Source organism: Pinus tabuliformis, chromosome 7 (assembly GCF_031772625.1).
Source record: "Pinus tabuliformis cultivar Carrire ecotype Pingquan chromosome 7, CPIR1, whole genome shotgun sequence".
NCBI classification, from domain to species: Eukaryota; Viridiplantae; Streptophyta; class Pinopsida; order Pinales; family Pinaceae; genus Pinus; species Pinus tabuliformis.
In genome coordinates this window covers 1,981,239,384-1,981,255,546 of record NC_142293.1, presented here as the reverse complement: position 1 = coordinate 1,981,255,546, position 16,163 = coordinate 1,981,239,384, and the positions used below count along the sequence as shown (strand labels likewise).

Genomic DNA, 16,163 nt, shown 5'->3' with positions numbered 1-16,163 from the left:
ACATATTAATAAATCACTTGCATACTTGGGTAATCATTTGTTTGGCATGTTTCATGAATATTTTTTTTTGGTGACTATCCATTGTCTAAAAGAAGTATCATAAGGTCTGATATAAATAATGGCATAAGCGTCTCCTCGTTGTTTGCATTCTACATTAAGAGGAAGTGATAATTTGGGCATTGTTTTGGCGTTTGGCATTAGTAACTTACTGTTGTCCTAAGGTTTAACTGCTGCTTATTTATGTTTCTTGAATTGGTTAATGGCATATTGTGGAAAGGATAGCTAAGTACTAGTGACATTGGATCTTAAATTGAATTTACAAGTGGTTTAGTTGCTACATTGCTTCGTTGGTTCAAGACACTAACACACTTGTTTTCTTGTTAAATTCATAATTCGGAAGCCTAAAATTGTGCACTAATAAAGTTCACTCTCTAAAAGCACTTAACATAGTCCAATAGCCTTGTTGAATGGTTGCTTAAGTGGATAAATCTAAGAATTTGCTGGATATTGGCATCTCTTCATCTAAGTGTTCTTAACTTGAGGTCTTGTTAATATAATTGTATCTCTTGAATAATTGTCACTGGCATTGAAGAATCTAATTGCAACATTGGCGTTATCTTATTGACATAACTTGGAAGGCTTCTAATTATCTAAAGAGCATTGATAATCCTATTGTATATCTCTTGAAGAATTCTTTAATGTCCTTTTCATTATTGCTATTATCTCTAAGTAAGCATTGTGGATAAGTGCTCTAAGTTTTCTTATTGTCATTATTGTCTATGGCTAAATTGGATCTCTATTGTGGATGGTGATCTCTCTTTTTGGCATATTGGTGAACCACTCTTCAGAGCATCTATCTTGTTTTTAGTTTTGTACTTGAGCAATTATCTTGGTACATTGGTTACATCTTGTGAGCACTTGTTGTTGAATAATGTAACTAGTGTCGGTCTTAATAATTATGTTTGCACTGTATTTGTCAAAAAAAAGAAAAAGAAATTTTATTATTAAATAAATTGACTTATTAAAGCATGGGTTTCATGCTTGGGTCAATAGTTTTTAGGTCAAAGCCTCCATTGAAGGCTTTTAGAGTTTATGTCAAGTGTTTTTCTCCATGTCATATTGTAAAGAACACTTCTTGGGATTTATTTGTCAAAGAAGAAATTTATTTTACTATAAAATAAGTCAATTAGGCCTCCTCCACCAAGTTGGTCTCAATCTGGACAAGTCGGCCTAAACTGGGGGGCAGAACCACTATATAAAGGCAACAACTCGACCTCATTTTCCACTCTCTCACAATCATTTTGATTTGCAACTTCTGGGGCCAAAAAAAGCGTGAGTTCCAAGGAAGAAGAAAAGGATAGCGAAGGAGGAGGTCTCTCACAAGCATAAGAAGTTGAAATTCTCTCTCTTTTTCCCACACGTGTGAAGTTGTTGGAGGGGCCGAAATTTTGCAGTTGTTGTGGAGGCCAAAATTCTGAAGCTACTGGTGAAGCTGGGGCCGAAATTTCTGGGTCGATGTTGGGTTGTAGTTGTTGGACAAGAAGAGACTATTAAAGATTGTTATATCTCATTGGAAGGTTGACTTGGTGGAGGAGGAAGGTTTGCTGGTCTAGCGTCTTGGTCTATCTCATTTGAATTACTAAAGGAAGAGTTCTTGACTGGGTTTTCCTCTATATAGGGGTTTTTCCCTGGTTGTGCACCTACATTTGGTGTTCTTGATCTTCGTGTTTTGGTTTTGGTAATTGCTTGATGAGCTAAGATAAAAAAAGAACATAAAAAAGATAATAATAACTCAAGGAAATCACAAGTAATTATCAACAAGAGAAAATCTTTCTGCCTTTCCGATTTTCCAACACTTGTGACATTGGGTACTTCATCTTGTGTAAGATTGTCCTTCATTTATTAAGTACTTTTATTTGATAATTAAGGATCAATTAAATACTTAACATAAACAATCTTAACTCAAGACCACTCAATAATCGTGCATCAGCGTCCTAGAACTAGTCTTACATTAATAATTTACCTCCAAGCATAAGCTTGGTTGATAAAGAGATAGGAACACCCTTTCATCTTTGTTTGAGAAGTCTAGCCCTCTCTAGTGGTTAAAATGGTGACCTTGCAGTCGTCAGAGCCACAATCTTTGCAACGTCGGAGGCATTGGGTACATTAGCTTTCAAGGAGAGGTATCGTTAACCAAGCCTTTTCTTGCTTCACCTTGACTTCTCTCTACCACTCACTTTAGAGACTAGGCTCAAAATAGATAAAGATCAAGGGATACACTTAGTTAGGCATATAATTAAAATAAATCAAGATTCCTGCATATCACCTAGTTTGTAGGATTTGCATTTCATCTAAGATAGTCAAGCATTCAGTAAGCAACGATTGTTCATCCGGTCATTTGGTCCTCAATTGATATAAAGCAAGTGGTTGACTCCATAAGGCACTGGTCTCACAAAGTAATTTAATCTAATCTCTAAAAACTTGCTAAAATCAACCAAGTGGCTAGGCCATTCAATCGTGTCTCTCGGACTTGTTGGTTGCCAACGAGTCTTGCATTCTCACATTTCATAGGGACTACCCCCCATAGCCTGTTGTTGGGAGATAGCTAGAAAGAAGAGGTCGGGGATCAAAGTCACAGCGCTCGACTTGAGTCGTTGTCGTGGTCCCTGTATAATCTAAGCAACAATAGGACCATTACATACACAGCGATGACACACAAAGATTTTATACAAGCCTCAGTAAGTAATCATATATGTCTTCATGTGCCAAACTAAAAGAAGCACATCAGCACTTACGTAGAACCCTAAAGCAACTTCGCAGCTCTTGATCACTTGCGCTAAAAACTGCACATTTTATTTGTCAAAAAGGCGAAGTATGTGCAAGTTGCATTAATGCAGTATAACAAATAATAAGAAAGAAAGCCTTCAGCTTATAACCAAAATTTTCCACCAGCAAAATCTTCAGAAAGAAATTTCATGTAAGAATCCAAATCTCTATTTTCAAATGAGAAAAAGCCAAAGGTAGGAAGGCATGAATGAATCAAGTTGTACTATAGAAAAGGTGTATGCAATTAATGGATAGAAATTAAAACCAAAAGCTTATTAATTGCTTTCCCTTTCCTTATTTGTATATAGAAATGTTGGACTGCAGACCAGTGTGAAAGTAAGCATGAGATGCTTTTCTTCATTAAAATGACACAAATAAAATACAATAGTTTATGACCATTCGATTCATCTTTCAAGGTCTCTTAGGCTTCCAATGACATTATTCCTTACCATAACCCTAATGGATTAGGTGTCTAACACTCCCCACCACCACTCTGAATGGGGTTCTTCCGAGTGTTGATTTGTGGTAGCATCGAATGTGCACTAGCCTTGAAATTTGGAGGAGAGGCTAAGGCACATGAAATCTCTAGACCCAAAAATCGTTTTCAAAAATTCCATCTGAATGAGGAGTTATTAAAATAATTAATATTTTTAATGGGTTCCTCAGTCTAAACTTAGGAAAATAAAATTATTAATGGGTATTAATAAAGATAACGATGATAAGCTTCTAAGAGACGAGGATCAAGTTTGTTTTAATCTTAGTCATTGATTAGGGACTTAATCTCAGCCGCTAATTCATCAACAGGAAAAGTATAAGAGAAGACTTGAGGGTCATTTGGAGACACACCAGCGAATATTCAGTATCCCAAGGAAAATCGATTCTCAAAGAGAAGGAGATTGATTTCAGAGGGAGAGTTGCAGGGTGGAGGAAGAGGGGGGATGAGCAGCAGTCAGAGAGCTCAAAAGAAGTGACGCAAGGACTCTAAGAGACAGCGTAAAGGGAGACGCAGATCAGAGAGACGCAGAGGATGACACAAAGAGGGACCAGAGCTACGCAGAGCCACACAGAATGACGCGGGGTTGATGCAGTAGAGAAAGGAAGCTCTCCAGGTTGTCAGAAAGTCTCGGAGAAAAGTCTCAGGTGTTTTCTCCCAGTGTCAATGTAAATTTTTCTGTAAAAGCGATTGTTGCTGAAGATTAATAAAACCCTCCTTGGTTGCACCGGTTTTTCCGCGAACAATTGTCCAAAAATAACTGTGTTGATGTGATTGATTCTTGTGCATATATTTGTTTCTATATAATGGTGTGATATCTGCAGTAGAATTTATTTTAATATTTACTGAAGGGATTTCATAAATAACTTATTGGGAATAATAAGTAGGTGAAATAAATCAGTTGCTGCAGTAATAGAATTTCTGTTTAGAAATTTTCACATGGTATCAGAGCAAAGATTCGGTGACAGGAAGGGAAAATCAATTATGGGTCAAGAGCATGATGCAGAGGCATCCACTCAAGGAGACTCGTGCAAATTTTCAAAAGAATGCACAAGAGACAGAAATTACGATTATTCTATGTTGGCTTCCATATTGGAAGAAGAAGTTGTTTGCATAGCAAGCTCTGCCTCCTCAGAGGTTTGGTATATAGATTGTGGAGCTTCCTTGCATATGACGGGTATCCAAGAATGTTTTTTGGATTATCAGGAAGAAAGAATGAATTTTCATATCACCATGGGGAATAAGGCAAAGTGTACTCCAGTAGGGAAAGGTACTATAGTTTTTCAAACAGAAACAGGAGAGCGGTTCCGAGCTACCAATGTACTGCATGTGCCAAGACTGGGGATGAACTTACTTTCCATATTTCAACTTCAAAACAAGAGTTATGATGTTTTCTTCATTAAGGAAAAAGTATACGTCAAACACACAAGTTAGAAAAAGAAGGTCCAGATCAAAATCAGAAGTAACAGGTTGTACAGATTGCAGCTAGAATCACCAATGGCACTGATAGGCAGTAATGGAGACAAGGATTTGAATGAACTATGGCACAGAAGGATGGGACATTTGCACCATGGGGCTCTAAGAATTCTTAGAAAAACTGTAACATGAGTTCCAGATCTTAGTACTAAACGAGATGATGTATGCAGAGGGTGTGCTCTGGGCAAGTATGCCAAAGCAGTGTTTCCAAGAAGTAACAATAGGGCCAAGAGTGTACTAGGATTGATACACTCAAACATCTGCGGACCGATGTCCACAAAAGCTCTTAGTGGTGTCGAATACTTCATCACCTTCATCGATGACCATTCTAGGAAGACTTGGATCTACTTTCTGAAAACCAAAGATGAGGTTTTTGGTCGATTCAAAGAGTTTAAGGCTCTAGTGGAGAATCTGACAGGAAAGAAGATAAAAGTGTTGCGCTCAGACAATGGTGGAGAGTATGTTGACAAGGACTTCACTGATTTTTGCGCTAGGGAGGGCATCAGAAGAGAGTGGACAAGAGCAGAATGGAGTAGCAGAAAGGAAGAACAGGACTATTGTGGAAGCAACTAGGGCTATGTTGTATGATCAAGATATGCCAAAATTCCTGTGGGCAGAAGCATGCAGCACGGCATTATATGTCCAGAATAGAACTCCTCACAGGGCATTGGGAAAGATTACTCCAGAAAAGGTCCTCACCAGGAAAACACCTGAAGTTAGTCATTTCAGGATATTTGGGAGTTTAGCATATTGTCATATACCGGAGGAGAAGAGGAAGAAGTTAGATCAAACTACAAGGAAAGGATATCTCGTGGGAAATAGCGAGAATGCTAAGGCATATAGAGTCTATCTTCCAGGGAGAAGGAAGGTAGTAGTTCGGCGAGATGTAAAGTTCATGGAGGATAGAGCTTTCAGAAAGTCTCGAGAAATGCCTTCCGAGGAACAGTAAAAAGATGAGTCGTTGGTCAAACCACTTCAACCAGCGAAAGCTAGTACCAGAAATTCTCTTTCAAAACAGGAGGAATCACAAGAAGAGGAAGAGCTGATAGATGCGCCTACTACCAGAGGAAGAACGAGCCGGGAACTCCGACAGATTCTGGGGGCTGCAGAAGAATTCATTGGCGCACCGAGGAACAGTAAAAGGGAGCGAAGACAGCGAGACAGATACCAAGCCTTAGTAGCTCAAGTTGGGGAACCCTCCAGTTTTTAGGAAGTTGTTCAGCATCAAGTATGGGTGGATGCGATGATGGAGGAATACAGTTCTATAATGGTGAATGATGTCTGGGAGGTGGTGCCTAGGCCTCAAGACAAATCAGTGGTAGGTTCGAGATGGATCTACAAGATCAAATATGTTGCAGACAGTAGTGTGGAGAAATACAAAGCCAGGTTTGTGGCTAAGGGGTATGCTCAGAAGGAAGGAATAGACTACAAAGAGACCTTAGCCCTAGTAGCCTAGTATACATCTATTAGAACCGTGATATCTCTTGCAGTTATGATGGGGTGGGAGATTCATCAGATGGATGTCAAGACAGCATTCTTAAACAGGGTAATAGAAGAGACGAAAGCTCATGTATGCAGATTAAAGAAAGCCTTGTATGGGCTTAAACAGGCACCTAGAGCATGGTATGGTCGAATTGATGGCTACTTGCAGAAGATGGGGTTCGTCAAGAGTGATGCAAATCCCAATCTCTACTATCTGGTTGTAGAGAATGAGCCTCTAGTCCTCGTATTATATGTGGATGATCTATTCTTGACAGGATCATCCAAGCTCATTGAGGATTGCAAGAAGAATCTAGCCACAGAATTCGACATGAAGGATTTGGGAAAGATGCATTATTTCCTGGGGTTGGAAGTTTGGCAGCAGAAGGGTGAGATCTTCCTTGGCAAGGGAGATATGCTACAGAAATCCTGAAGAGATTCAGGATGCAGGACTATAGGCCTATGGCTACTCCAATGATTACCAACTGGAAGAAAATTGATGCATCGGAAGACAAAGATGTCGATCCCACCTTGTACAGGCAGTTCATAGGATCCCTGATGTATTTGGTCAATACCAGGTCAAACATTTGTTATGCTGTCAACACCCTCAATCAATTCATGGTGGAACCTAAGAGGGCACATTGGGCAGTAGCCAAACATGTTCTCAGGTATATACAAGGAACAGTGGAGCATGGACTATTGTACACCAGAGGCAATGACATCAGGCTGAGTGGGTTCACTGACGCAGATTGGGCTGGAAGTTCAGTAGATCGGAAAAGTACCACTGGGTACTGTTTCAACATTGGATCGGGGATGACTTCCTGGTGCAGTAGGAAACAGAAATCCGTAGCTCTGAGCTCAGTAGAAGTAGAATATATGGCCGCTAGCACAGCTTCGTGGGAGGCCATGTGGCTTAAAAAATTGCTTGTGAACCTATCCAGTAGAAGGATGGAAGTGACCAGGATCATGTATGATAACCAGAGTTGCATCAAGCTCTCTGAGAATCTAGTATTTCATGATCGGTCGAAGCACATTGATATCAGGTGTCTCTTTGTCAGAGACTATGTCCAACGAGGAGCAGTACAGTTGAGCTACAGTCCTACAGGAGAACAGGTGGCAGACATCCTCACCAAGGCTCTAGGAAGAACAAAGTTTGTTCATTTCAGGGAGAGGATGGGGGTGGTAAAGAATCCATTTCAATAATGGATAAGTCTCAAAAGTTGCAGTGCAGCAGTTGGCAGTGGCAGTGCAATGGGCAGCACAATGCAGGAGATTGAGAGGGAGTTGAAGTACAGATGTAGAAGTGACAATGGCAGTGTCATGGGCAACAGTACAGATGATGTAAGGTAGCAGGCCAAGCATCAGCACAGGTCTCGATGCGAAAGGATCAGTGTGATGTTTAGTGGTAGAGCATTACTAGAGCACATTCCTCGCTAAGAGGGAGTGTTGATTTCCGGTAGCATCAAATGTGCACTAGCCTTGAAATTTGGAGGAGAGGCTAAGGCACATGAGATCTCCAAGACCCAGAAATCGTTTTCAAAAATTCCATCTGGATGAGGAGTTATTAAAATAATTAATATTTTTAATGGGTTCCTAAGTCTAAACTTAGAAAAATAAAAATATTAATGGGTATTAATAAAGATAATGATGAAAAGATTCTAAGAGACGAGGATTAAGTCTATTTTGATCTTAGCTGTTGATTAGGGACTTAATCTCAATCGTTGACTCATCAACATGAAAAGTATAAGAAAAGGCTTGAGGGACATTTGGAGACACACCAGCAGATACTCAGTATCCCAAGGAAAATTGATTCTCAGAGAGAAGGAGATTGATTTCAAAGGGAGAGTTTCAGGGTGGAGGAAGAGGGGGGATAGGCAACAATTAGGGAGCTCAGAAAATGATGCAGGGACTCTAAGAGATAGCGCAGAGGGAGACGCAGATCAAAGAGACGCAAAGGGAGACGCGGATCAGAGACCAGAGCTGCACAGAGCCACACAGAATGATGCAGGGCTGATGCAGTAGAGAAAGGAAGCTCTCCATGTTGTCAGAAAGTCTCGGAGAAAAGTCTCAAGTGTTTTCTCCCAGTGTCAATGTAAATTTTTCTATAAAAGCAATTGTCGTTGAAGATTAATAAAACCATCCTCTGCTGCACTGGTTTTCCCACATTGGGTTTTTCCAGGGACAATTGTCCAAAAATATTGTGTTGATGTGATTGTTTCTTGTGCATATATTTGTTTCTGTATAATGGTGTGATATCTACACTAGAATTTATTTTAATATTTACTGAAGGGATTTCATAAATAACTTATTGGGAATAATAAGTAGGTGAAATAAATCAGTTGCTGCAGTAATAGAATTTCTGTTTAGATATTTTCACACTGAGTCCAAGCCGCAAGATGAGGACAGCTGCCAATGGCTGAATCTGTTCTCTAAATCTGGTGGTTTTCAAATGACTACAAACAAAATGGCTATAGCAAAAGCCAATGTCTTCGACTAAATGGTGTTTTCAAGTTGACCACCAACTTTGGGACTTGGCTCTTGTTGACCACTGAAGTGTCTACCAGAGGATTGTCAAAGACCATATATCCAGAGTACATTTTTTGATGGTCAGAGCAGTCAGAAATCCAAAAGGCCATCATCATCTTTCAGTAGATTGTCAAAGTTGTGTAATCCAAATTATGCACCCTTCGGGGTCACTGTAAGAATATTCTAGTATGATGAAATAAAGTCGTGTAACACACCTAGGTAAGCTTATGATTTTTGCTAGAGAGTTTCACTCTATGGAGTTTTTTCCTTGGCTAATTATTTGTGTTTCTCAAACATCAAATAATTGGTTAAATTTTTCTCCCAAATATACCCCAAAGCTAGAGTGGGGCTTCATGGTAAGTCTTAAGTGAGTCCTAGTGTACAGAGTCGATGTAAATTGCCATGCTAGATCATGTCTAATGTTTAGCAGAATTTGGTTGTGTCTAGAGGCCATTTTTTAATTGTCAAAATTCCCCTTTTCAATGGGATTTTTATATAATATTTGATGTAAATATGTAATAAAGTGTTGTCTATAGAAGTTGTAGGAGGTGTGAGTACTTAAGTTTACACTTCAACACCTCAACTTTCTTTCTAGATTCTAGACACACTTTGAGGGTGGAAATATATGTATGTTTAAAACCCTCTAGAGTCATAGTCCTAGGCTACCTAGGTCTTTCACATGACTCATTTTCATCATACTAAAATTATTTTTACATCATACCCATAGGGTTGCAGAATTTGGAATACAGATTGCTAAGAAGAAGAAAGAAAATCTGAGGAAGTCTGGACATCTGTCTAATCTGATTGTGCAAGAATGCTTCTGATGTGTACTTTGACCAAGGAACCTCTGACAAGTCTTCAAATGCAATTTGAGTGGTCAACACCTCCTATAAAAGATAGACTACTCATGATGACTCCATCTCATCTACTTTAACAAAGGAAAACGATGGGTATTGATTTGTCAATAAAAACTAAATAGAATTGTAACAGGCTTTTCATTACAGCAGTTTTCTTGATTAAAATCTCAAAAACAAATAGCTTATTTAAACACAAAATTTGAGCCTTGATTCTTGAATAAAAAATTTCAATAAGAATTTAGTACGCTTCCAATTAAAGTAGTTAATCTAAATCTAAACAGGCAACCAAATCAAAAGAATCACAAGAAGAACATTTTCTCTGTTGATATTATGATACAAAAAACAAGAGAGGGAAGAAGCATATCTGCCAAATATTATAAAAGCTATATCAGTTCATGGGAAAAGCAGGTCATTAACACATTTTCTTTCACAGAACATATCCAACCAACCTTTTTGATGACCAACAGACTGTTGCTGAAACCTGCTATTGAAGTGACCTCCTAAAAAAGAACATCTGGTTGGAGAAGCTCCAAGCATGTCAAAAGAGGATGAAAACGCCTGTGTTTCAGACAAGTGATCCCCATCTAACTCTAGAGGATGGTTCACATCAAAATCATGCAAAATAGAATGTGTTACTGCTGCAGGCTTATCACTCACAGATGTCTTCACCATAGATTCAGCAGACTCATGTGATATACAGTTAGTCAACTGTGATAACTGCATTAAATTAGACGAAAATGAACTACTCTCAGCAGAAACAGCCACAGTTGACAATTTGGATGACGACTGCCACACTCCAACTGTTCCAACATCATTTTTAATCATTCTCTGTAAACCTGGAGTACAATGATCATGCGATGGCACAAATACAGGATCTGTAGTGCACGAAGAGACTCGTGAAACGGAATTGGCCCAATTTGAAGAAGTGGAATGCTGCTCAACAATGTGTACTGCCTGTTCTTGCAGTGATTTAGAAGTAAGTGTTGAATGTGTGATTTCAGTTGGAATCAATGATGCACTAGTTGGTTTTACATCAGCCGACCTGTTGTGCTGAATAATATAACTCCAGCTTCCTCTTGACAATTGGGATGGGTGCACATATGCCACACTTCCATTTGGTACAATACGATTTATGTTAGCAGATGCTGGCAGAGAGCTGCAATAAGTTAAAACAATAAGACTGCAAGCATATATACAATACACAGAAATAAGAGCAAGTGCAAAAGTAGCAAAGCCATGTATGTTTGACAATAACTGCAAATATGACATTATATTCTATAATTCAGCTGATTATGATGAGGCTCAGTTTCATTACAAAAATAATTTGCATATCTGCATATATTGTGTCCACTCTTAAGGAAAAGCAGAGTATAAATATTCATGCTAAGAAGTTTTTCACTTACAAAAATTTCAAACTTCAAACCATGTAACGTCCCCTTCCATGGATTGGCCACCCCACAGAACTGGGACACAACCCGTTTTTGAAAAAATCTCAAAATAAATTTGAAGCCAATAGAGGCCCACCAGCATTCAAATTCATATGTGTATGCAATAGCCACGCATAAACTCATAGAAACCATGGATTCTGTATCCATTTCATTCATAAAAAGAGAATCAACTTAAATTGCAGAACTATAAAAAGAGAATGAATAGCATAGACGGAGTGCTTGGCTTTTAACCAAGATGGACAAAGAAACTGGCTACATACTAGCAATCTTCCACCCAACCATATGTATCCAATGCAGATTCCACCCCATACCAGGCTATGAGGCCACCAAGGTGAAGGAAACTAGCTACAAAATCACATCTCACTCAAGCCAACCCAATTGCTCTCAGGTTTAGCCAATCTACTCACAACTGAGCACCCTAGGTAACCATCCAACCATCATACAGTCATGGAATTCTCATCTACTACCATACATAGTAGTGAGCACAAGGAAGATATTTCCCTTCTCTGCTGAGCAGTCCCTCAAAGCATTCGTCCCTTCCAGTGCTCTTCAGTTAGGCAAGATTCAAGAAGAACCCATCCAGTTGTCTGACTTCTGGGAATACGTTAGTAGAACAATACCTTGGCTCTAAGTCAACCAAGCAGCAGCTATTAACAGGGGAAAGGTAGGTATCCTAGACATTCCAGGCTCTCTGCTCCTCTACAGCATCTATCTTCCTTCCAGGTCCACCAATTACTCTCCCCTAGCTCATTTGGTCATTTTCACATTTTGTATTGGCACAGAACTCAGAATTCAGAACTCCAGTGATGCTAGAACGTGAGAATGGCGAATGGTGAGAATAGTGTAACAAACAAGGCTCGTTATAGCAGGTTAGACATTCCAGAAGACTTGGATTATGTAGATCTCCATTGAAAATACAAGAATATATATTAACATGTGTGAATGTGTAACGAATAAAATATATATAAATAATGTAAACAATAATAATCGTAAATAATGATTAGTTAACTAGTAATTAGTAATTAGGTTGAAGAGGCATGTCTAAATGAGACCTGACTCTTCATAAAAAGACGCTTGATATATAAGCAAGCCTCTCGTTCTCATTTGTAAATCATCATATTCATTCTCATTCTTATTCATCTATTTAATATAATATTTATATCCTCAATGGATAATTTCATATTCCAAGTCTTTTGGAGTAATTAATTTGTAAAAGGAACTTTGTTCGTTTCATTTGGTATCAGAGCAGTTCGGTCCTCTAGGTTGCTTAACTGGTGCACAGAGCTCGTTCTCTAATCCAGGTCCTTGGCTATCGAAATTCGTCAACCTTGTTGCTGTACAATTGAAGCATTTTGCTCAGAATTTAGGAGTTTCTCCTTTTCTCCGTTTTTCTAGGCCTTTGGCCACTAAAAAAAAAAAAAGTTCAACCAAAAAAAAATATATTAGTAAATAAAATAAATAAAAGAAGAAGAAAAAAAAAAGTAAAAGAAAAAACAAAACGGATACAAAATCTCATACCAAGTATATTTAAAACTTTTTACGTGGAGAAGCCTGTGGTTTTAAAAACAACCCATGGTAATTGCCCATGGTATTTTAAAAAGTTAAAAACAAAAAAAAAACAAACAAGAGGAATACGTTTTACTTTGCACGTGGAGAACATTTTAACGGAGGTTTTAAAAACAACCCATGATAATTGCCCATGGTATTTTAAAAAGTAAAAAAATAAAAATAAAAATAAAAAGCAAAACAAAAGGAATACGTTTTACTTTTTACGTGGAGAACATTTTAGGTTTTAAAAACAACCCATGGTAATAGCCCATGGCAATTTAACATCGTGACCGTGTCATATGAAAAGACGTGACCTTTATATTTATTAAGTGGGGGTGACATTAAAAATTTATCAAGTAATTAAGTATATAAAAAAAGGGACCAATTTATTATTAAAAAAAAAAGAAGTGAAACTATTATTAGTTTAAGATAATAAAGTTATTTTGAAAATGAGTCTTAATATAAAGAAATACATACATATATAGAGGGCAACAATATAAAGGAGTAATTTTTTTAATAAAAGGGTATTCAAGTTTTTAACAATCCACATTAAGGGAGAATATTATAAATATATATATATATGTATATTTAAAAAAAAAAACAAATAACAAAAAAAAAAAATCCATACAAAGTTAAAAGAAGTGAAGAAAAAGAAAGAATATGGAATCCATGAGTAGGGAACAAAAACAATCAATCGCAAGAGATATAGAACAATTAATTACAATAATGGAGCGACAGGCTGAGAAGAGAAAGAGAATGGATTCCTTCTTCCATTCTCTACATCCATCATCACTTCCACAGAATGATGTTATCCAGTGTACCGAGAAAGTGCAGCTAAAAGATCAAGATAATGACAAAATAGCCAAAATTCAACAAAGCAAGGAAGTGTTAGAACACGAACATAAAAATCTTGTGGATATACATTACAAAGAAATAATGGAAAAGGACGAAGAAATTTCTCGTGTCAGGGACCACGTCGAAAAATTACTGGCACAAGTGAAGAAGACTAAAGTCACAAAAAAAGAACTCAAGAAGCACTTATCAGAACAAGAAGAGGAAACTTTGCGTTTAAAGAACCTTAATAAAAATTTATTAGATCAGAGACCTAAAAGATGAAAAACTTAAAATTCAAAACACTGAAAATAAGGTTAATGAATCAAAAACCAAAGAACTTTTACGTCTGAGAAACCATAATCAAAGTCTGCTCAATCAAACTGAGAAACTTCAGGAGGATAAGAAAGCATTAAAAGATAAGTTGGAACAAGTCACTCAAGAAGAAGTATCGAAATCTCCAGTCACAACAGTTCAAGTTGAAAATAAGGGAACGAATACTGATCCAGTGAATATGACAACTCAAGAAGACAAGTCAGTTGAAGAAACGACACACGTAGATGTTGCAATTCAAATAATAGACATCCCAAGTGAATGTTCCATAACCAATTCAACAACATCTTCGCCAGAAGAAAATCTAAAAACTTTATATCAGCATCTGAATCATGAGAATAGACGAATCAACCATGCTACATATTTGAACCATTCAGAACCGAAACAACAAACTGATGTTCCAAATAATAGTGATGTAACCTCAATCCAGTCTTATGCTAACAAGTCGTTACAAAATTCCAATGATCAAAATACTATACAGAAGATTAATCTGGGATGGTCTAATCCCTTCTCAGTGCGACAATTTTGTTTGTCACTAAGAAGATCATATCAACTTGTATCAATGAGGATGACTATTCCGAGACAGAAAGACTTTCGAAGCCGAAAAAGAGATCAAGCCTTTTTCATCGACAAGCTTTGAGGACAAAGCTTTTTGAGGAAGGAGGCAATGTAACGAATAAAATATATATAAATAATGTAAAATAATGTAAACAATAATAATCGTAAATAACGATTAGTTAACTAGTAATTAGTAATTAGGTTGAAGAGGCATGTCTAAATGAGACATGACTCTTCATGAAGAGACACTTGATATATAAGCAAGCCTCTCGTTCTCATTTGTAAATCATCATATTCATTCTCATTCTTATTCATTTATTTAATATGATATTTATATCCTCAAAGGATAATTTCATATTCCAAGTCTTTTAGAGTAATTAATTTGTAGAAGGAACTTTGTTCGTTTCAGAATGAGAATATGATACAAATGTGAGTGAGGGTCTCCTTATATACCCTAAGCAAGTGTTCCTTTATGAATGGTCATGTCCTTAGGGACATACCTCTTTATTAACTAATTACTGATTAATAATTATTTATGATGTGTTATTATTATTTATATTTACATTATTTATATCTATATTTTATTCATAACATTGCCTTTCTCTTCAAAAAGCTTTGTCCTCAAAGCTTGCTGATGAAAAGGCTTGATTCCTTTCCCTCTTTCGAATGTCTTCTTGTCTCGAAACTATCATCTTCGTTGATACAAGTTGATATTATCCTCTGAGTGATAAACAGAACTACCAAACTAAGAAAAGATTTGACCACCCTAAATCAATCTTCTGCAGAATCTTGCGATTACAGGATGCTCCGTGTGAACTTTTATCACAAGATTGAATTGCACTCAGATTAGTAGTGTTTAGAACAAAAGTTTGTTGTTTTTGATCTGAGTGATATAGATATGCAGATTGATTGAGTTGCCTGCTCTTATGATTCGGATGTCGATAGGGAGTTCTTGTGGTTTGATTGTCATTTATCTTGTGTGTGACAACTTCCTAATTTACTTCAAATACTGGTGTTGTTGATTTGGTTACCGAATCTTCATTTGGATTTTTCATCATTTGAACTGCAACATCTAAATACGTTTTTCCTTCAATTCGTTTGTCCTCTTTTTGGGTTGTGATATTGACTGGATCAGTATTTGTTCCCTTATCTTCAATTTGGGCGACTACGTATGACGACTTTGATACATCCTTCATGATGAGTTCTTCTGATTTATTTTTCAATGATTGCTTATCATTTTTAAGTTTCTTAATTTGAGTGAGTAATTTCTCACTATGGTCCTTAAGACGAGTAATTTCTTCGTTTTTGTCAGCGGTGATTTTGTCAACTTCCCTTTGCATATTTTGTATCGCTTTTTTACTTTCTTGAAGAATTACTTTTGATATTTCTTGTATGTCTTCTGGCGTCACTGAATTTGGTTCGAAAGTAACATCTTATTCCATAAACCTAATCCTCAAATCCTCTCTTTCTTCCCCTAGAATACATAGTACCTTGCTTAAAAAGCAAGCAAGTTCCATCCTTCAAAACTCTTCTGGGAAAGGGTTCATTTGGGTCACTCATATCCATTGACTTATGCTTCATTGGTGACTCCATACCGGGTCTCCTCCCATCGGTGAAAGTCCGTAAATAGAAGGGAGCCTTAATTGAGGTGACAGTGGGCTAAATCTCCATTTGTTTCCCTTGGCCTAGCATTTGCTCTTTAGGGATCCTCCTTAGGTCCCCTGCTAGTTTGAGCGGTAACAGGCCCCAGCAGCGTAGCCGTCAACCTTTTCAGGCCTTCTAGGCCTA

General features: G+C 37.4%; 1 protein-coding gene across 3 annotated transcripts in view; it reads right to left on the bottom strand.

Annotated features, from left to right (window-relative positions):
• LOC149256416 (uncharacterized) overlaps positions 1–16,163 on the bottom strand; it is a 160,492-nt gene that overhangs the window by 52,695 nt on the left and 91,634 nt on the right. For 2 of the 3 annotated variants that reach the window (XM_089460742.1, XM_089460744.1), the window contains one exon: positions 10,107–10,813. In XM_089460742.1, the coding sequence (XP_089316868.1) occupies positions 10,107–10,813 (707 nt within the window). The remainder of the gene's footprint in view (positions 1–10,106; positions 10,814–16,163) is intronic. The other variant, XM_089460743.1, reaches the window with a different exon arrangement.